Here is a 27,143-nt window from a genome sequence, read left to right as displayed (position 1 = left end):
TCTGTGGATCAGAGGCTGCTAGGTTTGGGGCTGTGGCTCAGCTCCCCCAAAATCCTTCAAGATACTCACTCATTTATGCCTAGCCCCAGCCCTGGTACAACCAGGTCCCTCCTGGGTGAGGTCTGGCTTCAAGCGGGAGGACTGCCACCTTTCTCCATCACCTGTAGGCCCCTTTGTTAAGTGAGGAGACAAGGGAAATGGAAAGTAGACCTAGGCATAAGAGAAAGGGGTGAGAGATGCTCAGGCCCTAAGGATTCTATTGGTATCTGGAGCCTTCTGATAAGGAAACTCTACCAACCCAGCTTTGCCATTATAGCCGAGAGCAGAGCTTCCAGTCATTAACCTAGGCACTGGGCTGTGCTGGCAGAACAAATTACAGGTGACCTCTGCTTTCTTAGGGAGAACTAATGGTACTGAGTCTCCCCCAGACTTAGTGGAGTCTGCTGCCAAATGCTTATGACACTTACTGGCTTTGCAACCCAGAGATGCTCTGACCCTCAGTTTCTTCATCTGTAAAATGGGGATAATAGTAGCATCTGCCTCACCAGGCTCTTGTGAGGATCAAATATGATAATATGTATGATACAAAGTGCATTGTAAACCTTAAAGTGCTATGTGAACGCTAGCCAATATTATTAACATTTGTAATTATTAATATTGATAATAGCATTTAAATAGTGCTTTAAGAATATCTTATTTATTGTTATCATTATTTTAAATAAATTTATTATTATTACTATCTACCTAGACAGTGTAATAGGGTAGTTGACTTGGCATCCAGAAGACTTGAATTCAAATCTCCCCTCAGACAGCTAACCATGTGACCTTAGGCAAGTTGATTACATCTGAGGTTCAGTTTTCTTATCTGTAAGACGGGGGTGACCAATAGCTCCTACCTCACAGGGCTGTTGTAAGGCTCCAATGAGGTAACATGTTCAACATAAAGCACTTTTTAAGCCTCAGCGCAAGGGTTTCCCCACAACCTGGTACCACGTAGGGAGCAGGAGAGGGATGGTACCGGGAAGGAAAGGTTATGTGGACATGCTTCTTTTTGTTCCCCTAAATCTCCCTGCTAGGCTGTCAAAGTGCCTATGTTTTAATATTAATTTTATTTTAATTTTAATATTAAATTGTTTAATACTAATTCCTTGGGGTCCGAAGGCTCAGTTTGAAGGAGTCGCCTCTTAGCATGTTAACACATCCTGGGAAAGGTAACACCTGAAGCAAACATCTTAGGTTATTAATGATTATCTTACCTGAAGTAATTTTTCTACAGTGACAGCTGGCCCTATGAAATTGGAACATATTCTTTTATGTTAAAATTTAAAATCAGCTGTGTGACCCTGGGCAAGTCACTTAACCTTGATTGCCTCACCAAAAAGCAATATGTACGTAATCATTTTCCTCTACTTAGTTCAGGACCCCCACCCCGCCTGGGTTGCTTCCTCTCAGTCAGAGACTGAGAATGTTGTGACCCCATTGGATGTAGAATCAAAGGCCGATGGGTCAGACACTCCCGTATATGGAGACATTTTCTCATTTTCCTCTCAGATTCTCAGGTTCAACAGACAGGGAATCCCAACTAGACCTAGGCTCTAGGAACAGGGGAGAGGGGGGTTGTTCTCGGTCCTAGATTTATGATCTAGACAGGAAATCAACTTTCCCAGCTTCCCCTCCCAGGGGGAGTCACCTCAGTTGAGGTCGGCAGCCTTGGCTGTTTCCTCCTTATGGATGCGCTGACTTTCCCCTGGGTTGCCTTCCTGGCTCCAGGCTTCCCAAGAGTCTTGCTCTGTGATGCCTTGGCTTCAGGGTGGCCCTGGTCATGAGGTCTGCATCCCCTTCTCCATCCCCTTCCCCCTGCTGCTCCCTTCCCTCTCCCCAGAAATCTAGAAGACAGGAAGAGGACCCCATCCCCTTAGAAAGTGTCCCTTTATCCTGTGGTGTGGCTGGGACTAAATGAAGTGTGGGAGGGGTAACAAATTTTTCATGCCAGGATCATTAGAAATGGCTTTGCCGGTCTCATCTCTCTCCATGAATGACCTCCCGGGACGCGCGAAAAGACAATTCAAGGAGATAAACAGGGCAAGCAGGGGCACAGGTTACCCCTCTGTGATGAAACAGGGCATCCCAAGCCCTGCCTCTACTTGCCTTGGGTAGCTCTTTGATACCAGCATCTGAGGACCAGCATGGGACGACTGTGTGTTCCAAACCAGCTTCTCCTTTTCATCCTGGGCTTGCTCCTTCCTTCTCATAGAATGTAAGCTCCTGGAGGGCAGGGAACATTGTACTTTGGGCTTTGTAATGCCAGCACCTCACACAGAGTAGGTGCTTAATAAATAACTTGTTAATTGAATGTAAGATCCTTGAATGTTGGGTTGCTTTATTTTTTATATTTATGTCCCCAGTAGAAGGGATACAAGTAGAGTTCCTGGCACACAGTAGGCGCTTAATAAATGCTTGTTGATTGATTGCCCTGTAACATGGGGGTAATAACACTACCTGCCTCAGAGAGGGCTCCCGAGGAAGTTGTTTTATAAGGGACTTTGGACATGAGACTTGTTATTTTCTGATGCTCCTGGGCTCCACCAATGTCAAGTTTAAGGCCCAAACATTTTTGTCGCTGGGTGATGGACTTCAGAGGCATGAAAATCTAAGTTTGAAGTATTTGGTCTCTGTCAAAGTTAAAACCTTTCACTTTCGCTCTCTGCGCATCCTGCTTTCTTTCCCTTTTTTGTTAGCCATAGAGTAATTGAAGGACAGTCTCTTTTTGAGGATGGGCCTCATGGCGGGCAAGATATAGGCCCTACATAGGGGAGGTCCTATTCCCCCTCAGCTCTGTGAGGGAACAGCCTTTGATGAATGGTTCTCACTCATCCTGACTTGGTAGTAATTAGCAATGAGAAATGTAGTTGCTAGGCAGACTGGCTCCTTGTGTTGGCCGGTCAGTGCATCCTCTTCCCAGGAGGGAAGTTGACTTGAAGACTGAGATAAGATGGGAAATCATTTAAGTATGGAATCAAACCATTGGGAACTGCAAGGTCTTAAGTGATTTTCAAATTGTGGTAGCTCAGTGCACCCTTACCTACTGAAGGCATATGAACTAAGTGAGCCAGGTGTTATTAAGTTCCTACCTTGTGAAGAGCATTTTAGTGGACACTCTTAGGGATGGACCAAAAGAATCTAAACCCCAAACATGTATATATTTGTAAAATCATTGTCAAATAATAAAATAAAATTATACAAATATAGAATATGTTATCATAGAAATAAAATTATAATTTATAAATTATAAAATTTAAGTCTTTACATATAACTATGTATAATTTCCCCTCATACATTTTCCATTCCAGTTAAACTTGGCTGCTAGATATTCCCCCCCCCCCCGTATAAAATCTCATTTCCTACCTCTGTGTCTTTGGCCACTTGGTGCCTGCTTCTTCCTCACCTTCAAACTGAGGCAAGTCAACAAGAATTTGTTAAGTGCTTACAATGTTCTAGGCATTGGGCTAAGAGCTAGAATTGCTAATATCCTTCAAGGTTTTTCCTGATTTCTCCCAAGTTGTTTCTGCTCTCTTTAAATCACTTGTATATATTTTGTGTTTACTTATCTGCTCCTGTTGTATCCCTCTCCCTTCCCAGTAGAATGTAAGCTCCTTGAGGGCAGGGACTGTTTTGTTTTTTGCCTTTGTATCCAATGCACCTAGTGCTGGTGCCTGTAACAGATGCTTAATAAATATGGTTGAATTAATGCCTATGCATATTAATAGATGATAAAATCTTATCAGAGTAACCGCTCCAAGATGGTGGTTACTATTTTCAGCCTGGGAAAAAACCTAAACATCATTTGATTTTTATGAGGCATTAATAACCTTCAGGTCCGCCACCTGGTGAAAGGGATTAGCTTTTGTCCTGCTTGGCCTCAGAGAGCAGAAACGGGTCAGGACAGGTGGACATTGCAAAGAAGCAAATTTAGCTTTGACGTCCTTCCTAGAGCTGCTTCAGAGTGGAAAGGCTTGCTTCAAGGTCAGTGGCTCCCCTCAGCAGAGGTTTGGGAGCAGAGGGCCCACGACTGCTCATTCTGTCAATACAGGGGATGTTTATTCAGATATGGGTTGGAGTAGATGACCTCCATGGCCCTTCTATCTCTGAGCTTTTGGTAATGGCTAAGCAGTCATTTCATATGGTTTATGTTTACTTTGTCTGTATTAAATATATTAAGTGCCTTGCATTTATACTTTATCTATATATATACACATACATATATGTGTGTATGAGCAATGGACTGTGTATGTGTGTGTATATAATATGTATATGGTTTATATATAATATATATGTTATATATGTATGTGTATATAATTATATATATATATGGCTTTTCTTTCCCTTCCCTTCTTGTTTTCCCTCTCTTCCCTTCCCTCCCTTTTCCTTTCCTTCTCTATCTCCCCTTGTGCAACTTAATAATCCTATGAGGGATTCTGTGTCATGGACGTCTTTGTTAACCTGGTAAAGCCTATGGATCCTTGCTCAGAATACTATTTTTAAATGCACAAAATATATAGAATTACCAAAGAAACCAATCATATAGAATGAGTTATAAACTCTATGTATGTGTGTCTGCAAATTTTTATTCATTCATTATTTATTTATGCATGAATGTATGTTCATGAGCCCCAAGTGACCAAGCCTTGTCTGAAGGGAGCTGCTTAGATGACATGAAAGGTTAAGTGACATTTTCAGGGCCAGGCAGCCAGGATGTTTCAGAGGCAGAATTTGAACCCAAGTCTTCCGAGCCCAGCTAGCCTTGAGCCACCCCAAGCTGCCTCTTCAACACATGTTGGTTCCACTGATAGAATATAAGTTCCTTGAAGGCAGGGGTTATTTAATTTTTGTCTTTGTACCCCATTACCACAATTTCTTTTCTTTTTGTGAGGCAATTGGGGTTAAGTGACTTGCCCAGGGTCACACAGCTAGTAAGTGTCAAGTGTCTGAGGCTGGGTTTAAACTCAGGTCCTCCTGACTCCAAGGCTGGAGCTCTATCCACTGCGCCACCTAGCTGCCTCCCCCCAGTTTCTTAGTACAATTTCTGGCCCATTGTGTTCACCTGGTCATTGCTTGTTAATTAGTTGATAGTTCTAAGGCAGCTGGTGGCTCAGTGGATAGAGTGCCGGCCCTGGAGTCAGGAAGACTCACCTTCAGGAGTTCAGATTTGGCAGTCAGTTCACCCTGTTGGCCTCAGTTTCCTCATCTGTAAAATGAGCCAGAGAAGGAGATGGCAAGCCACTCCAGTATCTTTGACAAGAAATCCTCACGTGGGGTCACAAGGAGTCTGGCGTGACTGAACACAACAATCTGGGACCTGAGAGTCGATCCCCAGCATCCTCTTCTTACTGGATCCAGGGACTCCTTGGCTTCTCCTTCCTCTGCTGTGAGAGTGCATCCGGTTACAGTAGTGTGTGCTGCCCTCCAGAGCAGAGGAGAGCTCCAGCTCTGCTGAGGTCTTCCCAAGTCTCCATTCTCCGTTCCCAGGCTCTCTCCTGATCTGTAACCCCGGCTGAGGCCGCTCTGCTGGAGACCTGGTCTCCCTGCTTTGGCCAGGTGAAAAGAGGAACAGCTGCTCATTGTTCCAAAGGGGCCGTTTCTTTCCTCAGACAGCCTGGGGCCCCCTGCCCCTCGGAAGGATCACCATATGGGCAAGAGACCTAGTATGGACACCCAATTGGCCAAGCCCAGCTCGGAACCCCCAAACTCAAGTGAACTGCCAGCCTCTGCCTTCCTTTCCCAGAAGCAGGGACCACAGGCATGCACTGCCTCACCTGGCTTCTCCTGAGCCCCAGCCTGGAGAACTCAAGGTCTCTCTATGCTTGGATGTCTGCTTGACCTTCTACTTCCACAATTCAAAACTGAGCTCCTCCTCTAGATTGCATGATTTCCTTCTTTACTGTAACAGCCTTGTGTTGCCATTTACTGAGGCCCCAAACCTCAATGTTATTTTAAAGAAATGTTTTTTATCATGAATTTTTGTTGTTCAGTCATTGACACCCAACTCTTCATGACCCTGTGCACCATAGCAACCAATATTATTCATGGGGTTGTCTTGGCAAAGATGCTGCAGTGGTTTGCCATTTTCTTCTGCAGCTTATTTTACAGATGAGGAAACTGAGGCAAAAAATATTAAGTAACTTGTCCAGGGTCACACAGCTAGTAAGTGTCTAAGGTCAGATTTGAACTCAGGTCTTCCTGACTCCAGGCCCTGAGCTCTATCCACTGAGCCACCTAGCTGCCTCCATCATGGATTTGAGTAGTCCTCAAACACAAAATGTTTTAGTATACAAAGGAAAACAACAACAAAAAAGATCGTAAATGAAACTGTGAACTTGTACTTTGTACAGTTTAAGTCTGAACTGAATTTGAGTCAACATGGCAGCAGGTTCCTCACCACTGGAATGGATAGAGCCTACCCTGAAGGCAGGAGGACGAGTTCAAGTACTAGCTCTGACTCGCACTGGCTCTGACTCTGGGCAAATTGTTTCACTTTCAGTGCTCTAGGTAGCTCTGTCTCTAAGACAGAGACACAGGGTTTTTTTTCCTTAATTTAATATTTTGATAACTGTATGTCAATGTAACTGGTTTCCTTTGTAATTCTATATGTTTCATTTTATGCATCTTAAGACATGATTCTGAGAAGGAGTCCATGGGCTTCACCAGACTTCCAAAGGGGCCCATGGCCCTAGGGCAATGAACCTCTTGCTCGAAGACCCTATGTTTTAGAGGCATGGATCTCCGTTAACTAAGGAAGATTCTGCCTGCAGCTCTCTTGACCAATGAAGTCCGAGGTTCCGAGGTTCAGTTAAAAAAAAAAGATTTAAACACAGTAGCAGCAAAACTGCCCTTCCTCTTCATGGCCTCTTCTGAAATTCCCACTGTTTTCTATTCCACTTAAAAATATCTTATTAATATTCCCTTTTTTGTATCTCTGACACTACCCACTAACTGCATGACCAATAGAAGCCCTTCCTTGTAAGAAATAAATCAAGTAGCCTCAGACATTTACTAGCTGTGTGACCCTGGACAAGTCACTTAATCCTGATTGCCTCTGGAAAAAAAAAGAAATAAGTGGAATTAAACAAACCTGTTTAACACATTGGCTCTACATGAAAACATATGTCTCATTCTGCACCTTAAGACAACGGTTTCTTTTTTTTTCTTTTTGGTGAGGTAGTCAGGGTTAAGTGACTTGCCCAGGGTCACACAGCTACTGAGTGTCAAGTGTCTAAGGCTGAATTTGAACTCAGGTCCTCCTGACTCCAAGGCCAGAGCTCTAGTCACTGTACCACGTAGCTGCCCCAACAGGTTCTTTCTGCCAAGAAGCAGGTGGCATGTTTCTACGTTAGATTTCTGAAATCAGGATTGGGCTTGAAGTCATCCTTGACTTCTTCCCATATACAGTGCATTCCTTCATCTGTCTATCCATTCACAAGCACTTATTAAGCCCCTTCTGTATGCCAGACGATGTATGTTGGGTGATAAGTGCATAAAGACAAGCATAAAGCAGTGCCTGCCCTCAAGGAGTTTATACTCTATCTGGAGTAGCCTAGTTTTAGAGTTGGAAGGGTCCTTAAAGGCCATCTAATCAATCCCACTGTTCATTTTACAGATGAGAAAACTGAGGCTCAGAAAGGTTACATGACTTAACCAACATCATAGAGCTAGGAAGTAAATACAGAATATGTGTATGTATTATGTGTGTGTGTGTATGTATATATACATATACACATATACATATATGTGTATGTAGGTGTATCTATATCTATAGATAAATAAAATACAACTATCATTTGGCAAATATTTATGGTGCACCACTACTGCACAAAGTGGTGCCAGGCAATGAGCCCTTGCGGATTCTTTCTTCAAAATGTCTTTTGCATCTGTTCCTTTCTATTCCCACTGCTGCCCCCTCAGTCTAGGTTCTTATTGCCTGTCAGTGGAGCATAGGGTGTTCCTAGAAGACAGTTTGGGAAACCATGAGTCCTGGGTTCATCCACTGCCTGGCTTGGCCTGTTGAATCGTGATTTTGACCCGGGTTCATGTCCTCCTTCTATAGTATTAGCTATGTGACTTTGGGCAAATAATTTCACCTCTGAGCCTCAGTTTCCTCATCTTTAAAATGGAGATATTAATAGCTGTAGTATTTCTTTCATAGCATTGTTGTGAGGCTCAAAGATAGATATGTATATTCATAAATACATGAGTATTCGTGCATAGATACATATAAAAATTATGAAAGTTTAAGACTGCATTTTAGGACATTCTGTATATATGTACATATATATTAGCTTTATATGTCTTCTCAGGCCTATATAGCTCTTAGTTGCTCTTGATGGGCAAAATACTCATCACTATTTGTGTTTTCCTTCCCTGTTTTCCAGTGATGTAAAGCACTCATTCCAACCAATGCATTTGGGCAGCTTATAGTCTGGGGCAGTGATGTTAAGTGACTCATAGAGCCAGACTATGTCAAGGTAGGCTTGAACCCAGGTCTTCCAGACTCCAAGATGAGAGGCAGACTCATCTGCCTCTCAAGTGTATGTGGGTAAGTGAAGGAAGATATAAATACTTATATATACATAAATATGGATTAGGGGTAGTTTAGGGATTGAACCTCGGATTTCATTGCTGTGGGGCACTCCAAGATGAAGAAAGTTCCTTACCAATGCAAGTTACCACACTCTCTGTGACTTCTGGTCTTGGGAGAGTTGTCTTGAGCACTGAAATGGGGTAGATTTCAGAGGCAGGACTTGGCTCTAAGGCTAGCTTTCTCCTATGCCACCACTCCCTTTCCTACATATATATTATTTTATTATAATGTTTACTGTGATATAATCCTAGCCTGGAGGCAGAGAGTGAGCAAGTCAGTGTGATGTCCTAGAAAGGGCTCCAGACTACCACATTGTAATGACCAAGCTTGGTTCCAAAAAAGAGATAAGAAATGGTGCCTGCCTCCTGCTTCTTTGCTGAGGTGGAGAGGTGTGGGTACAGATATACAATGTCAAATTAAAAAAAAAATCAGCAAACATTTATTGTCTTCCTGAAATATTTTCTTGCTCTTTTTTCATTGTTCGTTATAAGGAATGGCTCTCTGGGAGTAAGAGAGGGGATAGAATCATTGGGAAGTGTAGGTGATGTGAAAACAAAAAAAATAGCTATTAAATTTCATTTTTTAAAAAGCACACTGGTCTTGGAGTCAGAAGATCTACATTTGTGTCCCACCTCATCTGCTTACCAGCTGTGTGACCTGGCAAGTCATTTCTCCCTAAGTCACAGTTTTCACATCTATAAAATGGGAGAATTGGACTGGATCATTTTCCTACTCAAGAAACCTCAGCTGCTCCATTGTCTGTAGCAGGAAATTTAAGTCTGTTTTATGTTATGGCCACCTTTGATGACAGTCTGTTGAAGCCCAGGGACCCCTTCTCAGAATGATGGTTTTAAACGCATAAAATTAAATACATAAGAAACCAATTGTATTGAAATAGTTATCAAACTATTAAATAAATGTTAAGCATTAACTAATACTTTAAATGAATAAAATAAAACAGCATTATAAAGGAAATTAATTATATTGAAAATGTTAAATAAATGTTAAACATCAAATTTAAAATTATTGTTTCAAATGCATAAAACAGGGTTACAAAGGAAATGAATTATATTGAAATATCATTACCAAAATATTAAATTGGTAAATTAATGTGACATTAAAATTTAAATAATGCTTTAAATCCATAAGCACTTTAAACATATAAATAAATACATAGGATTACAAAGGAAACAAATTGTACTGAAATACAGTTAACAAAATATTTTTAAAAATAAATTTGAAGGCTTCAGCTTAAGAACCCCTGGTCTATAGGATAAAGTCCAAGGTCTTTGGTCAGGCATTCTGGCTGTGTCTTTGTATGATCCTGGGATGGGTGTTTCCTGGGTAAATCTGGGCCAGTGCAACAGGGGTACTCCCTGCTCCTTATGGAGCTAAGTGGTGCAGCCCTGGAGTCAGAGGACCTGAGTTCAAATCTGGACTCAGACATTTATTATCTGTGTGACCCTGGGGAAGTCACTTCACCTTGTTTGCCTCAGTTTCCTCATCTGTAAAATGAGCTGGAGAAGGAATGGCAAACCACTGCAGCATCTTGACAAGAAACCCACAAATGGGGTCAGGAAGAATTGGACATGACCAAACAATAATATCTGCTCCTTAGACCTGCGTCCTCCTTGGCCGGTCTCTCCCCCTCCCGGCCCCATCTCCTACATCTCTCCACCAATACCCTTGCCTCATCCATTCCCTGGGCTGATGGCTGAAGAATGAGCCGGTCTCTCGCCATCAACTGCAGGCATCGATAATAGGCATGTGACTCTCGCCTGGAGCCACCTCTCGAGTGAGTCAGTAACTGGGGACACGGAGGCCCATTAAATTATGTCCTCTTCATGCAGGCTGACATCTGGGCCATTTCTAGCTAAGTCACCTTTCCTCAGCGATGCCATCTGCCGTGTCTCCAGAGCTGATGCTGTCCTTGGTGTTTTCAGTGACCACATCTCCTGACTTTCCCCAGAGGGCGTCATCCTTCCTGGGAAGGAATGCTCTTGGTGCTCAGCCTAACTGCTGAGTAATTTCCTGGATGCTCATTTGTCCACATAACAACTACCCACCAAGCTCCCACTGTTCTTACTCTTTTGTTGTTACCCGGTCGTGTCTGACTCCTCATGACCCCATTTGGGGTTTTCTTAGCAGAGATGCTGGAGTGGTCTATCATTTCTTCCTCCAGCTCATTTTACAGATAAGGAAACTGAGGCTCCTGTTCCCAATAAAGTCCAAGGTCCTTGGACAGGTGTTCTGGCTCCGCCTTTGTGTGATCTTGGGATGGCTGCTGCCTGGGTAAATCTGTGCCAGTGCAACAGGGGGACTCCCTGCTCCTTATGGGCAGCTAAATGGTGTGGTGGATAGAGGGCCAGCCCTGGAGTCAGAAGGACCTGAGGGTGAAGTGACTTGCCCAGGGTCACACAGCTAATAAGTGTCTGGAGTCTGATTTGAACTCAAGTCTTCCTGACTCCAGGCCCGGCTCTCTGTCCACTGAGCCACCTAGCTGCTTCCATTTTATAGATGAGGAACTAGCCTCAGAGAGGTTAATTAGGTGACCCGCCCATAGTCATACAGCTAGTAAGAGACAGGATTGGAATCTGGGTCTTTCTGACTCCAGGTGCTGGTCCGGGAGGCCTTGGGCTTGGTGCTATAGCAGTAAAGAAAAGAATGAGACGGATTCTTCCTTCAAGGAATTAACAGTCTGTAGGAAGAGAAAGACAAGGACGCCAATACCCATCATTCAAAGTAGTACGTGGAAAGTGTCTTTGGGCTGAAAATAAAAAGTGGGTAATGTGTCTGTGCCTGGACAAGGTCAGAGGCAGAAGAAATTCTCCGCATATATCCAAATAAGAATAGCCAGTCTCCTGTGGTAGCGAGGAGCTAGACATAAGGTGAGTGCCCACCATTTGGGGAGCAGTAAAACTAACTGTGGTTTGTCCAGGTAACACAGCCCTTCCTGACTCCCCTCTGATTCCCTCCTTCTATGGGAGGTCTTTCCCGGCCCTTCCCCCAGCGGCTAGGCCAGGGCTTTCTCTGTTATCTGGCATCTCCTTTGCATGTTTCTTGCATCTGCCTATTTATATACATGTTTTCTCCCCCATTAGAATGTAAGTTACTTGGTTTTGCTTTTTCCTTGTATCTCCAGGGCTTAGCAAAGGGCCTGGGATGTAGCAAGCACTTAATAAATTCATGTTGATTGATTGGAATATTACCATACTGTGAGATATGATGAATATTAAAAATTCTGAGGCACCTGGAAGAGTTATGTGAACTGATGCAGAGCGAAGTAAGCAAAAATAGAAAAATGCTACCCACAAAGCTATGACAATGTGAAAGGGGGGAAAAAAGTCAATTTAACAAAACTGAATGCTGTGTGATTATAATGACCAAGCTTGGCCCTTGGAAGAAAGAGGATTCTTTTCCCTCCTTCCCCAACCCCATTTAATTCTAGTGCCCTCCTTCTGTTAATTATTTCTGATTTATCCTGTATAGAGCTGCTTTGTATATATTCATTTGCATGTTGTCCCTCCCATTAGATTGGAAGCTCCTTGAGGGCAGGGACTGTCTTTTGCCTCTTTTAGTATCCCTAGCACATAGCAGGAACTTAATACTTGTTTGTTGAGTGATTGGAGGAGTCAGGCCTGTGAGTACGGAATTTTGCATATACTGTCAGGCACCACTGATGCTTTAGCTGGTGTTACTGAACTATTGTTTTAAATTTTTTTAAAAAATTATGTTACAGTGGAAGGTTTGCTAATGCAAAGAATGGGGACATATTTGGAAATCAGTGTGATAGAAAAGTGAAAGACATCAATAAAAGCTTCCCCCTCCCCTAAGGGCAGATGGGAAAGGCAAATATAGCTCCCCAAAAGCTTCCTACACGTAGCTAGTGTCTTGTGTGGGACCATATTCCTTTGCTCACAAGCCGCCATTTTCTTCTGGATCTCCACCAGCCAATTGTACATACATGATAATAATGTGAAAGGGACATTTCCTTAGCATAGAATTCAAGGTATATCCGAAGAATTAAAATAAGGCAGCAACTATACCTGAGGCCCGTTTCTTCAAATCACTCTTCCCACCATGTGAAGAGCCATTGGAATTTGAAAGAGAAACAAGGCCCTTCTAGTTTATCAGGGAGGCTTCGTGAAGGAATTAACTTTGAAGTAGGATGTTGAAGGATAGGTTTTAATTAGTGGCGATGTAAATTGGGGCATCCCTGGTGAGAGGGATGGCGTGATCAGAGGCAAGGAAATGAGTCATGAAGAAGGGAGTAGGAAATAGTCTGGCTTCATGGAACACAGAATTTCTATATTGATGTCTCATTTACAGCTGGAAAGGACCTTAGAGGTCCTAAACCCCTGACTTTACGGATGAGGAAACTGAGGCCCAGAATAGCTAAGTGACTTATGCAGAGTCATACAACCTGTAAGTATCTGAGATAGGATTTGAATCCAGGTTTTTCTGACTCCACGCCCAGAGCTTTATCCACTATAACATACTACTTCTTAAGGGAATAGTAATAATGATGATAATAGTAGCATTCATTTAGCGCTTTAAGATTTACAAATATACTCTCATTTGATGCACACAACAGCCCTGCAAGGTAGGTGCTCTTATTATCCCCGTTTTATAGATGAGGAAACTGAGGTAGACAGAAGGTAAGTGACTTGTCCAGGGTCATACAGCTAGTAAGTGTTTGATGCTGAATTTGAACCCAGGTCTTCTTGACTACAGTGACACTCTAGCTGTTATACCAACTCACTACAAGGGATAAAACTAGAAAAATAGACTGGGGCTGCACCGTGGAAGGCATCAAATGCCAAGCTAAGGCATTTAAATTTCATCCTAAAGACTACTTAACATCATGGAAGATTTCCAAAGAGGGAAGTGATGCAATTATAATACTGGGTAACATTTATATAGCACTTTCAGGTTTGCAAACACTTTAATTCACTTGTTCCTCACAATGACCCTGTGAGGCAGGAATTATTATTACCCTCATTTTACAGATGAGGAAACTGAGGCCTAGAGGAGCTAAGTGACTTGCTTAGGATCACAGAGCTACTAAGGCATAGGTTTAGTAAGTGGCAGCAGTAGGATTTGAACCCAGGTCCTTCTGGCTCCAAGTACCGTCTACTACACCATGTTGCTTCTCATGGTCATGAGAGCTTAAAACAGTTGGTCCATTCAGTAACTCTTTTGAGTAACATGTTACTAGGTAATATCTTCTTCTTATAGATGAGGAAAGAGGTTCTGAAAGGTTAAATTATGTAACTGTGATCACATCAGAAGTGATATGGAGACTCAGATCTTCTTCCAGATTCCATTTTCTACAATCAATAGCCATCTGTAAGATGTATCTGGACAGTGGGGTGAGACAGGAGGAAGGAAGACCAGTAAGGAGTCTATTGCAATATTTCAGGACCCTTCCCCTCTAAGGCAGTGAAAATCTTGGAATTCCTTTGCAGAAAGTTGCTCTAAAGTTAAGGGGCTGATTTATGAAGATGAATAAAAGGGATTTGGTGTGAGAGAGATTGGGAAGCAAGGTTGAGCGTCTGAGAGAAGGGAAGTATCCCAGATTCACCCGCAAGGGTCCCTGCAGTGAGGTCAATGTACCAGTCAGCAGCTCAACCTGGTTAGTTTGACTGTAGCTCCAGGACTCTGGGCCTAAGGTTCCTCCAGGGAGTCTGCAGGGGATTTAGGAAAGTGGTCAGGCTCAGGCCTGAGGGCCTAGATCCTCGATTCTCCCTGGCCTCCACCTGAGGGCTGCACTTGAAGTTTCTAAGTAGACTATGGAAACACAAGGGCTTTTTTTCCAGGCTGTGAAAACTGGGACAGAACAAGATGTGCCTTTGGAGAGAAGTCTGAGGGATGGGAAGGGATTGCCAATCTTAACCTGGAAGACTGCTTGAGCTTGTGGCTGTCCTGATGCCGTGGGAGGTCAGACAAGCCCTTCCGCCCTCTTCTCATCAGGCTGGTTGTTTTCTCTCCCGACAGGTAAAATGGATGATGTACTGGATTATATTTGCACTTTTTACGACAGCAGAGACATTCACGGATATCTTTCTTTGCTGGTGAGTAAGGGGGTGGGGTGACTACTAATATTTTTTTTGGTAATGCCAGAAGCAAATACTTATCATGCTGGTGGGGAGTTTGGGAGAGGGGAAAGGAGGACATTGGACCAAATTTAGGATTATGGACTGAGAAATGTAAAGGATCTCAGAAGCCATCTGGTCTAATCCCATCACTTTACAGGGGGAGAAACTGAGGCACCAGTTTGACCTGGACCATGTGACTCAAGTTCATATAGGTAGTGCATGTCTGAGGTGGACTTTGAACTCAGAGCTTCTTGGGTCCATGTCCAATGCCCTCAACTGTGCATTACAGTACGTCATCTCTTACCCAGCATCATCTGTGTGAAGTCCTTCCCGGGTGCTCTGGGCTGAGAAACAGCGAAATTCAAGTTGCTGGTTCTGGCTTCAGACAATTGCGATTGTTTCCAAGATGGTCAATTTCCGCCAAGGTTCTTCTTTTCCTTACGGTGCAGTCCTGCTTGGGGACATAGAGATGTCAGCCCCTGTCTCCTCTGTGTCAGAAAGGGGGAGGTCTACCAGGACAGAATGCTGCATACATTTTCAGATGTGCTCAGAGAATTGGATGTCTTTGTTTGTTACTTTTTATTGCAAGGAAGGATTTAATCTTGAGTTGGGGAGAAGGGTTTTTCTCTCTAGAAATTACAAGTTATAAAGACAACATGCATCCATAAAACTTAGTAAAAGGGAGAAAGGAAAATCAAAGTTGATGTCAAAGCAGTCAGAGACCCAAAGAACAGGGGAAATGTTCTTTGGACTGCTAGGAGCTAAGTTATTTCACCTCTGTGCCTCACTTTCTTCATTTGTAAAATAAGGCGACTGGACTGGGTGAACTCTAAGGTCCTTCTAGTTCTAAACCTATGGTTCTGTATATTCAAAGATGACAAATCCGATGTCATTATCTCTATTTTAAATACAAGAAGACTAAGCTAAGTTTCTTACCTCTTCTCTTTATTAGAATTACAGGTAAAAAAAAATTTTTTAAAGACTTATAGGTTGAGTTGGAATCCCCCTGCCCATTTTACAGATGAGGAAACTGAGGCCCATAAAGGGAAAGTGACTTGCTCAAGGTCACTTGGGTAGTAAATGGTGGGTCTAGGATTCAAGCCAGGTCCTTTGGTTCCAAATATAGCCCTCTCTCTCCATTGTTTACTGAAAAGGTCAAGGATAAAGAGGCTGCAGACCCCTTCTCCCTTATCCTGAGCATTTCCTGCAGTCAGCCTGGTGGCTTGTGCCGAGTTTCATGTCTGAATTGTTCTCCAGGGTCTATCAGCAAAGCATCAACTCTCAGGATGGCTGGGCGTAAGCTGGGGTCAGCCTGGGGACTTCTGGGTTTGTGGACCACCGTGATGCTTTCTGGTCCAGTCGCCATGTCTCACGCTCCACTCAGTGCTGGGGAAAATATGCCAAACCATGCGGGAAGCTCAACCTGGCTACTTTGGTTATGTCAGTTCCAGGGCTCTGAGCCTAGGGTTCCCCCAGAGGGTCTGCAGGGGCTCGCGGAAGGCTGGTGGAGCCCAGATCTGAGGCCTCCACCCGAGGGCTGGATTGAGTTTCCGAGTGGGCTGGGGAAACACTGGCATTTTCCTAAGCTCTGAAAACCAGGACAGAATCAGATCTGCCTGAAGTCTTCACAACACTTGAGGCGAGAGAGATGGAACAGGAGAAATGTCCCTTTTTTAAGTTAAATTTCTTTTTCAGTGAACAAAGTCTGACTTTCTAGTCCTCCCAGCTCCCCTTATCCCGCATTGGGGGAAAAAAAAACACCTTTGTAACAAATACGCAATAAAGCAATAAATAATTAAACAAAAAATAAACAAAATAAATAATTTTTTAAAAAGCCTTTTAACTAATATTCATAGTCAGGCAAAACAGATCCCTTCGTTGGCCATGACCAAAAAGCCTGTGTCTCAGTGTGCCCCACCCCCCCAGACCATCTCCTCTTGGTCAGGTTCCCTCTCTCGTCTTTGGCAATCAGGGCAGGTCACTGCACTGATCAGCGTTCTTAAGGCTTTCAAAGTTATTTGTCTTTACCCTGTTGTTGTTATGATAGACATTGTTCTCCTGGTTCTGCTCACTTCTCTCTGCTTTGTGTCATTTCTTATAGCACAGTCATATGCCTTCATATTCCTACACCATAATGTTCAGCCGTTCCCCGTTGCTGGGCACTCCCTTAGTTTCCTGTTTTTTGCTGCTGCAGAAAGAGCTGCTAGAAATATTTTTGTACATATAGGCCCATTTCCTCTTCCTTTGATCTCTTTGGGACGTCTGGCTGTCAGGGTATCACTAGGTCAGACTACATGCATAGTTTAGTAACTGTTGAGGGAGAGGCAGCAGGCTATAGAGGGCTGAGTCTGGAGCTGGGAAAACTCAAGTTTAAATCGAACGCCAGCTGAGTGTTCCTGGACGAGTCACTTGATTTCTGTGTATCTGTTTCCTCAATTCTGAAATGGGGATCATAATAGCAACCTACCTTCCAAGGCTGTCGCGAGGGCCAAATGAGATAATATTTGTAAGGCACTCAGCACAGTGCCTGGCACATAGCAGGTGCTTAATAAATGCTTATTTCCATCATTCCTTCATAATTCCAAATTGCTTTCCAGAATGGATGAACCAATTTCCAGCTTCACCAGCAGGGTAGGAATGTGTCTGTTTTTCCTTAGCCCATCCAGCATTTCTTCTAGAACTCCTTTAGGGGGCTGACATCTGTTGTCTCTTAGTGGCACTAGAAATGTCTCATAATTAAAAATAAAGCTTCCTCGTTCTGGCAGAGTGAGTGTGTGGACCACTGGGCTTGGGGAACCTGGTCAGAATGTAAGGAGGCAGTGGAATCTCAAAGTATTTTTGAAAACCAGCCAAGCATTCGGAGCAGTGATTCGTAGTCTTTCTGGAGAGAGCAGCAGGTTTAGAGTAAGCAGGCCAGGGTTCAAATCCTTTCTGTCACTGACAGGGGATCATTGAATTTCTCTGGGCCTCAGTTTTCTTATCTATAGAATGGGGGAATGGAGGTGGTAGAATTAACTGACCTCCAAGGATTGTTCTAGATCTGACCTTGTTAGGAAAGGGAGTGGGGAGCTGCTCTGTGTGTTCATTTGGCTCTCTGTGAGAGGGTGTCTGAGAGTTAATAGGGACAGGTAAGTCCATCCTTGGCTTCCTGGTTTGTTGGAGGGGGGAGGCTTGGGGAGAGGCCTTTGGCAGCATAAGCTCAGCCCTAAGGGCGGCGGGATGTGCTGGCCTTGGAATGGTTAGATTCTTTGTCACCTTGTCCCTGGAAACTACCCTTTGTGGCTGTGACTGTTCAGGTCGGCTTGTGTCTGCCCACACATCTCTCCCGTGGCTGGTCTTTGCAGAAAGACTGGGAAGATGTTATCTGGAACAGCTGGCCTGCGAGTGCCTGGAGGCGTACAGGGAGGCAAGCTGTTTTGTGCAGAGCTCGCATCTGCCGACCTCGACATCTCTGTTTGTGGCAGGTAGACGAGCAGACTGTGGGGAGGAGGGCTCTGTTTCCAAGGCAGAAGTTCATCTCTGGCAGGGCTGCCTTAGGGCTTTCACCTTGGTGACCTTGGAGAGAGAGAGAGAAAAGAAGGGGGTGTGTGTGTGTGTGTGTCTGTGTGTGTGTGTGTGTGTTATTGTGTGTATAATGTGAGCATGTATGTGGTGTGTTTGTATGTAGTATGTGTTCCATTGTGTTGTGTTTGTGAGTGTCTTTGTATGTGGTATATGTGCATGTAGTATATCAGTGTGTGTTTGTGAGTATATGAGTGTGTACATTTGTGTGTAAGTATGTATGTGTTATGAGTATGTGGGTGTGTATGTGTGTAAGGATGTGTGTGAGTGTAAGTGTTGTGTATGTTTGCATGTATGTCTTGTATATTTGTGAATGTGTGTCGTGTGGTAGTATATGTGAGTGTGCGTGTGAGTCTGTATGTGCATGGATGTGTGGTTTCTGGTTACAGGCTACAACAAATAGTGTGGAGAGTGGTAGGCTCTAGCACAGATAAGTGAAGATGGGTCGCATTCACACAGTCATAGCTTTGGCGCTGGGAGGGACCTTGGAAGCCGCCTAGACTAACCCTCCATTTCATAGATGAGGAAATTGAGGCCAAGAGAGGCTAACACAGGTAGTGAGTGGCCTGGAATTGGAACCGTCTTTCCATTATTCCATGCTGCCTCAACTTCATTAAGTGCCCTCGGTGTACAAGGCATTAGGAGTATGAAAGCAAAGCTCAATCACCTGACAAGCATTTATTAAGCACCTACTGAATTACACTTACTAGCTGTGTGACCCTGGACAAGTCCCTTCATCCTGTTTGCCTCAGTTTCCTTATCTGTAAAATGAGCTGGAGAAGGAAATGGCAAACCACTCCAGTATCTCTGCCAAGAAAACCCCAAAAGGGGTCAAGAAGAGTAAGACGTGCCTCAAACAACTGAATGACAACTTCTGTGTGAGTGCCACTTGCCTGGCACTCTTGGGGTTAGAGAGCACTTTACCTGTGTTACCCCGTCCCAGGTGCGAGGGAAGGATTCCACACCCTGAGTGAACCAGTGCGAGCTCTTGAGGAGTTTACATACTGTGGGGGAGAACGTGTGCATGTACCAGTGTGCACAACATAAATCTGGATAGAATAAACACAAAATCAATACGAGGAAGCAGCACTTCAAGCAGGTGGAGAGAGAGGGGGTGCTAGTGCTGGGGGATCCCCAAAGTCTGGAGAGAAGGGGGTGCTTGAGCTGAGTCTTGAGGGAAATGGGGGATTCTGTGAGACCAAGGTGAGGAGGGAGTGCATTCCAGGCATGAGGGATGGCCATTGCAAAGGCCTGGAGGTGGGAACTCAGTTCAGTGTGGGAAGTGCGGTCTGGCAGGCTGTAGAGTAGAGGAAGGAAGGAAATAAGCATTAATTAAGCACCTTCTAGGTGCCAGGCTCTGGGATATGTGCTTTACAAATACTTTTTCATTTGATCTCACAACAGCCTTGACAAGTAGGAGCTATGATTGTCTCCATTTTAGAATTGAGCAGCGAGGTGGTGCAGGGGTTAGCACATCAGGTCTGGAAGCAGAAAGATCTGAGTTAAAACCTGGCTTCAGATACTTGCTAGCTGCATGACCTTGGGCAAGTCATTTGCCTCAGTTCTTCGTCTGTAAAAGAGGGACATGCTGGAGAAGGAAGGGTTAAACCACTCAAGTAGCTTTGCCAAGAAAACCATGGACCAAGTCCATGCAGTCACACAGAGTCAGACACAACCAAACGACAATAATTTTAGAACTGAGGAAACTGAGGCAGATGAAAGTGAAGTGACTTGCCCAGGGTCACACAGCTAGTTAGTGCTGGAGACCAGATTTAAACTCTGGTTGTCCTGACTCTGGGCCCAGAGCTCTCTCCCCGTACCGCCAGGCTGCAGGAAGGGGAATGATGTATAACGAGATTGGAAAGTAAACTAGAATCAGGTTGTGAAGACCTTTAAAAGATGAATAGAAGGGTTACCCAGGGAGCAATAGGGAGCCATTGATGTTTATTGAGTAGGAGAGGGTGGGTGATGCAGGAGCAAGGAGACCCCAGAGTATCCAACTGGCCTTGAGTTTGCCAGCAAGGAAGCCCCACCCACATGGTGGAGACTCCGGAAGGCACAAAAGGACAAAGTCTCTGTGTGCCTAGATCACAAAGAAGGGGGAGAGGAGATTGGGGATATTCCAAGAGCTGACTGACTGGATGAGACACCTCGAACCTTTGAAGTCCGGGAACCCTTGAACCATCCCTGAACAGACTCTACAGAGAGCCCCGCAGGATGTTCTTGTGGAGGGGTCTCTGGAGTGGGGAGTGCGGCCAGAAGGTCCTTCCTGCTCTGCTCACCAAGATGGAAGGAGCTGGGCTCAGTTTGTGGTCTGTAGGGATCGTGGTCAGACCCATACTTCGGCAGCGGAGGAGGGTGGATGAGAATGGGGAGAAGCCCATCTTCCAGGATAAACTCCCATTCCATTGGGATGATAAAACAGAAACTCCAGGTCGTTAAAGGAGGATAAAAACAAGAACACATGGAGGGTGCGGATCAAGGAAGCTTCCTGGAGGAGGTGGCCAGTCCTTGAAGGAAGATCAGCATTCAGAGGAAGGGAGAATCGAAGATGGATTTTTAAAGGATGAAGACCAGTCTTGATCTGGGAATAGGGGAAAGGCTTAAGTGAATGCGGGGAAGTGGGGGATGGAACATTGTGTCCCAGAAATAGCTACTAGCCCAGTTCTAATGGGCATATAGAGGAGCTGATGGGGAAGTTATGGAAATCAGGCCGGGAAGGTAGTTTGGAGCTAGCTTTTCACCTGGGAAATATGAGCTACTGGGAAGGCAATGGGGGAATGACCATGCAGGAAGATGGCTTGAGTTTTGGTTGCAAAGCATTTCCGAGGGATCTGAAGGAAAAGAGAAGTCTGGGGTGCCAGGAGAAGGGGAGAGGCAGTCTGGAGAGTGTCCTTGTGTCTGCATTGGGCACCAGCTGAGGGACCTGTGCCTGGGAGCACCCCCTGCCCTGGGGGAGGGGCAGGATGGCAGAGGCTGGAGGCGGCCCCTTAATAGAATGTCTGTTTTCTTCACCACCTCCAGGTTCCCCTTCTATTATGAACTAAAAATAGCCTTCGTGGCCTGGTTGCTGTCTCCTTACACAAAGGGCTCCAGCCTCCTCTACAGAAAGTTTGTGCATCCTACGCTGTCATCAAAAGAAAAGGTAATTGTGCCCCTCCGCCCTTCCTACCCTATGGTTGTCCTTCTTGTAAGAGTCACAGGGATGGGCCGGTGGAAAGGAGAACTAGATGCACTGGAGAAATGCTTATATCACAATGGAAGGGTCCTGTGTGAGCTTCTCTGACCACCAGCCCACCCCCTCAAGTGGCTTCCCCTCCTTTTGCTCTGCCTAGCCTCCCTCCTCCCCAGTCTAGGGGTTCTTCTGACCTGTTTTGAACTAACAGCCTTGGATTTTGAGCTAGACAGGACCTTGGTGGGCATCTAGTCCACATCCTCCAGTGTAGAGATGAAGTCACAAGCTCAAGGAGGTCAATAGACTTGCCCATGGTTACTTAAGTAGAAAACATCAGAAGTGAGATTTGAACTTGGGTCCTCCAATTGTGAGGCTGTTAATTGGTGCCATAGTACGTACAGCGCTGGCTTGGAAGGAAGACGCCTCATCTCAAAAATGAGGATAACAATAGCATCTCCCTCCTGGAGTTGTTGTGAGGACCAAATGAGGTATTTGTGAAGAGATTTGCAAACCTAGAGCACTATATGAATGCTAGTTACCAACAGGAGGAGGCAGAGGAAGATTCTTTAACTCTAAAATGAGCTAACAAAAACACACCTGCTACCTCTGTAGGATGCCTGTGTCTAGAACAAAGATTCTTTATCTTCCTGGTGTCATGGAACCCTTTGGCAATCTGGTGAAGGCTGAGGACCCTTTCTCAGAATCATTTTTAAAGAAGTCATAGTTGAGGGAGATGCTGCATCTCAGTTATAGGCTAATGAAAATCAAGATGTAACTTTTTTTCCTGTCCAAGTTCTTGGACCCCCTGAGATCTGTCCGTTGTCAGGGTCTAGGGATTACAGATTAAGAACTGTTCTAGAATGGAAACTCCTTGAGGACAGGCATCTTTGTATCCCCAATACCTCGCTCAGTGAAGCCTGGCATGTTGCAGACAATGAATGTATGTAGAGGTGGTATTCTTCTGAGCAAGAGCATCATAGGAAACACTGATGGGATGAGGAGGCTGCTATGGTTCTCTCTGAGAATCCCTCCCTTAGGCCTGGGGTGGGTGGACTTTAGGAGCCGAAGACCAACTCTTGTTCTGGGTGGGTGGTAAACCCTTCTCCTCTTCCTGAGACTTCCTCTCCCAGAAACACTCCGAATATCACAGGAGCTGGAAGAAAACGTTAGAGATTATGTGGACCCTGTCCTGTCCTTTGATGGTGGAGGAGCCTGGAGCCCAGAAAAGGGGCACCATTTACCCAAGATCCCCCAGGAAGGGAGCTGCCAATCTGGGATGCAAACTCCAGGCCCTGTGGTCTTTCCCCCGTATTCTGCTGCTTCTTGGAGGGGGCTGAAGCAAATCTAGCAACTTCTGTGCCTGGAGTCCCAGGCAGGGAGTCAGGACTAGGCTGCCGGTGTTCTCGTCCAAAGCTTAGTGGTCAGATGAAGGGCAGCAAATGGAGCTCAGAGTAGCCCTGGTCACACCCAGGGGTACTACTTAGCTAGGATTTATATAAGGCCTTAAGTTCTGCAAAGTGAACTACGAATACTATGTGATTTGATCCTCACACCAATCCTGGGAGCTAGGTGCAGTTACTTACCCATTTCATAGGAAATAAACATTTATATAATGCCTACTGTGTGCCAGGCACTGTGCTAAGTGTTTTATAGATATTATCTCATTTGATATTTGAAAATAAAATAATGGATTTGAACTAGATCGTTCTCAATCCAATATCCTATCTACTGCATAGAAAAAGACAAGCATTTCCATAACACGGCATGATAGAAAAGATGAGTGATTGCACATCAAACTGCAAGTCTGTTTTATAGAGCAGGAAACAGGTCCCATGAAGGTAGGTGATAGCTAGTGAGCAGCAGAGCCAGGCCATCTGGCTTCAGATCCAGCCTTATTTCCCCTACCTCAGCCAGGACTCCCCTCCAAGCTGCAGGGCACAGCCCTAGAAGAGGGGGTAAAGAGGAGGGGGAAGGATGTAAGACCCAGCTTAACGTGCTTTTTGTTTGACAGGAAATTGATGACTGCCTGGTCCAAGCCAAAGACCGGAGCTACGATGCCCTTGTGCACTTTGGGAAGCGGGGGCTGAACGTTGCGGCCACAGCAGCAGTGATGGCTGCTTCCAAGGTAATCCCAGAGCTGAGCCAGGCAGAGCTGCCCTGCCCTGCCCTGCCCCACCCTTCCCGGCTTCCTGAGTCTCTCACATCCACCCGTTGGCTCAATGTTCTATGGCTACAGCCACAGGGAGCCGGGCACATCCCCAGCTCCTCGAGGAATGGACCTGGGGGAGAGAAACCATGAAATTAAGAGTTCACAAGAGTCGGGGAAGAGAGGGAGGGGGCTCACCTTTCTTTCCCAAGCTGGGCTCTCTTCTCAGGCAGATTTCACAAAAAAAAACAGGCCAGAATGACACTGTGAGAGAGTATGAATATATGAGCCCCAGGACCAAGTAACTAAGCGGCTAAGAAGGACGTGTAAAAAACCAAAATAAATCAGTCCTGGGCCTGGGAGCTTGGAGGAGGATTGTGTCGCTGGAGCATGGAAGAAGTCATTTAAGTGGCTTCTCTTTATCTCCTCTCCAAAAATCAGGTCCCCTTGGACCTTGTAGCATAACGCTGAGTATTCAATAATAGTCATTGTATTCTACAACGGTTAGAGTTTGGGTCTTGGAGTCTGGAAAACCTGGCTTCTAAAATCCCACCTCAACTCCTTCTTAGCTATGACCCAAGACACTGAACTTCAGTTTTCTCTTCTATAAAATAGAGATAATAATAATAATACCTCCTTCACTGAGTTGTGAGGGATAAATGAGATGATGGACGTATACGCCACCTGGCAAAGCTTGACATTTTTTACATCATTTTTATTGACACCCTTTTTTTAATATCATATTAAGTTCTGAATACATCCCTTCCCCCTTTCCTATCCAACTAGCCATCCCTCCATTAACAAAGATTACAAAAACAGGAAAGAAACTAACACATTCACTGTTTCTGACATCCAGGCATGGTATTGATGAGGTCTAGAGGTTAGGGGTCCTGGAATCCCAAAATCATGACACACCGGTCCTGCCCAAAAGAAGCCCCAGGACAATGCCAGAGATTTGGCCATGTGGGAAAGTCCATGGTTTTTCCTTTTTGGGGTCTAGATCCCATCCTCATCAGTATATGCAATATTACATACCCATAGCCCCATCCTCATACCCACTTCTGCATATATTCTCACCCCTCCAGGTCCAACCATGATCCTTATCGTTGTCTATCTGTTATTAACATTAGTAGTAGTAGTATTGTCATCATTACTATCATCACATCCTAGACCTCAAAGGTCATCAAATCTACCCCATCTCCATTTTATGGATGTGAAAGCCGAAGCAGAGAGACGTTGCCCAGGGTCACACAGCTAGTAAAGGTCTGAGGCAGGATTTGAACCCAGATCTCCCTGGCTCTGAGTCCAGCACTGTTCCACGGTGCCTCCTGGCTCTTTTGCTTCAATCACTCTCTTTGTTATGTTGCTTTTTTTCATCATTTATACAGCAAATTAAAATGCTTTTTCAATCATAAGGTCACAGATTTAGAGCTGGAATGAACCTTAAAGGTCGTCTAGTCCAGTTGTCTCATCTTACAAATCAGGAAACTGAGGCCCAGAAAGGCTAATAACTTGTCTGAGGTCACAGGTAATGAGTGGCTGGGCTGGGTTACAAAGCCAGGTCCTCCGACTCCAAATCCAGAAGTCTTTCCACGGGGGATTATCTAGGCAGCATTCCTACCCCACCTCCTAATGCTTGTGTGAAAGCTTGGGGGGTTTTGCCAGCCTGGCTAATGTCAGTCATTAAGATTTTAGATGCTGATTTTGGGGAGTTTTCAGCCAAAGATAAGTACCTAATAGAATGTAAACATCTCAGTAGAAGGGGCAGTTTGACTTAATTTCATCTTTGTACCCCGACTGACTAGAATAGAGTAACCAGCATATAATGGGTTTTGTTGGCATTCTTTTTGGGGGCGGGGTTAGGCAATGGGGTTAAGTGACTTGCCCAGGGTCACACAGCTAGTAAGTGTTATGTGTCTGAGGCTGGATTTGAACTCAGGTCCTCCTGAATCCAGGACTGGTGCTCTATCCACTGTGCCATCTAGCTGCGCCCTTTGTTGTCATTCTTATTGAACTGAATTGAGTTTGACTGAGTTGAATTTAACCGAACTTAGTTGAACTGAGTTGAATGGAATTGAATTAAGTTGAATTGAGTTGAGTTGAACTGAGCTGAGTTGAGTTGAACTGAATTAAGTTGAAATGAGTTGAGTTGAGTTGAATTCAATTTAATTGAATTGAGTTGTCAGCTTGGAATGTATAAAGGGGAATGCTCAAGAAAGGGAAGGCTTGGTGATATTAAGAAGGTAGAGCTCAGGGGCAGCTAGGTGGCATAATGGATAGAGTCCTGGAGGCAGGAGGACCTGAGTTCAAATCAGGTCTCAGACCAGACACCTGACATGGACACTTACTAGCTGTGTGACCCTTGGCAAGTCACTTAACCCCAATTGCCAAGAAAGAAAAAAATAAACAGAGAAAGAAAGAAAGAGAAAAAGAGAAAAGAAAGTAGAGATTTGAAACTGCTTGGAGAAGATTGGATTCCTACCTTGGAGCCTGGACTTGCAGTAGACAGGAGGCTGAAGAAATTTTGAGAGCCAGCTCAGCTCAGGAAGCCTGAGTGAGGTCTGGATAGTCAGTAAGCAAAAAGGAGAAGCTTGTTCAGGGGATTTCTGAGAGAAGGGGAGGCTGCGTGAGGTAGATATGGTGGAATAACCCCTAGCTCTGTAGTCAGGGGACCTGGGTTCCAATCCTTCCTCTGATGCTTATGACCTGTGCCATGTTGGACAAGTCAGTTTTCTCTTCTGCAAAAACCAGAGATTGACCTAACGCCCTCTGAGGTCCCTGCCAGCCCTAGATTGATTTATGACTCTATGATCAGAATCCAGGTTCCGATATTGGATGGGGGGCTGGAGGGAGAGCCACTGTGGTGTCAATGCCAGGGCTTAGATGCAGAAAAGACCTGACTTCTCTAGAAACTCAGTTAAGGGAGCTGAGAGACTGAGAGAGCTCCCCCGGGTCTGGTGCTTGAAATGAGATGAACTATCCCAAAAGGGAAATGGGAAGATTCAAACCCAGATCCTCTCATTCCACAGCATTCTTTCCACAGTATTCAGTTGCCTCAACTGTCATCTAATAATCCTGCACTACAAAGTAGCTGATCACATGGGTTGGGATAGGAAAGAGGAATTCCTTAGGAAGAACAAGTAAGAAAATGGTATGGATTCTGGAGTCTTTAGACAAGAAGCCCTTGTAGATGGTGGTAGTACAAGCTCTTAAGAACAGCAGCAATTGGAGCCCATTTAGAGAGCCTTCTGTTTGGAGACCACCCTGGGCCCCAGGTTTGTCACACTCTACTATAGGTGAAGGGCAGCTAGGTGGTGCAGTGGCCTGCACCTGGTCCACAGCCAGGAAGATGTGATTTACTGAGTTCAAATCCTGCCTTAGACCCTTTCTAGATGTGTGACCCTGGGCAAATCATTTCATCCCGTTTGCCTCAGTTTCCTAATCTGTAAAATGAACTGGAGAAGGGGATGGCAAACCACTCCAGTATCTCTGCCAGGAAAACCCTAAATGGGGCCATGAAGAGTCAGA

General features: G+C 44.8%; 1 protein-coding gene across 2 annotated transcripts in view; it reads left to right on the top strand.

Annotated features, from left to right (window-relative positions):
- Positions 1-27,143, top strand: part of REEP1 (receptor accessory protein 1) — a 141,607-nt gene that overhangs the window by 60,594 nt on the left and 53,870 nt on the right. For both annotated transcript variants that reach the window (XM_020969497.2, XM_020969498.2), the window contains exons 3-5: positions 14,633-14,709; positions 21,319-21,439; positions 23,481-23,594. In XM_020969497.2, the coding sequence (XP_020825156.1) occupies positions 14,633-14,709; positions 21,319-21,439; positions 23,481-23,594 (312 nt within the window). The remainder of the gene's footprint in view (positions 1-14,632; positions 14,710-21,318; positions 21,440-23,480; positions 23,595-27,143) is intronic.

This window comes from Phascolarctos cinereus, unplaced genomic scaffold (assembly GCF_003287225.1).
Source record: "Phascolarctos cinereus isolate Bilbo 61053 unplaced genomic scaffold, phaCin_HiC Scaffold_2;HRSCAF=192, whole genome shotgun sequence".
Lineage (NCBI taxonomy): Eukaryota > Metazoa > Chordata > Mammalia > Diprotodontia > Phascolarctidae > Phascolarctos > Phascolarctos cinereus.
This window is presented reverse-complemented; position numbering and strand designations above follow the sequence as displayed.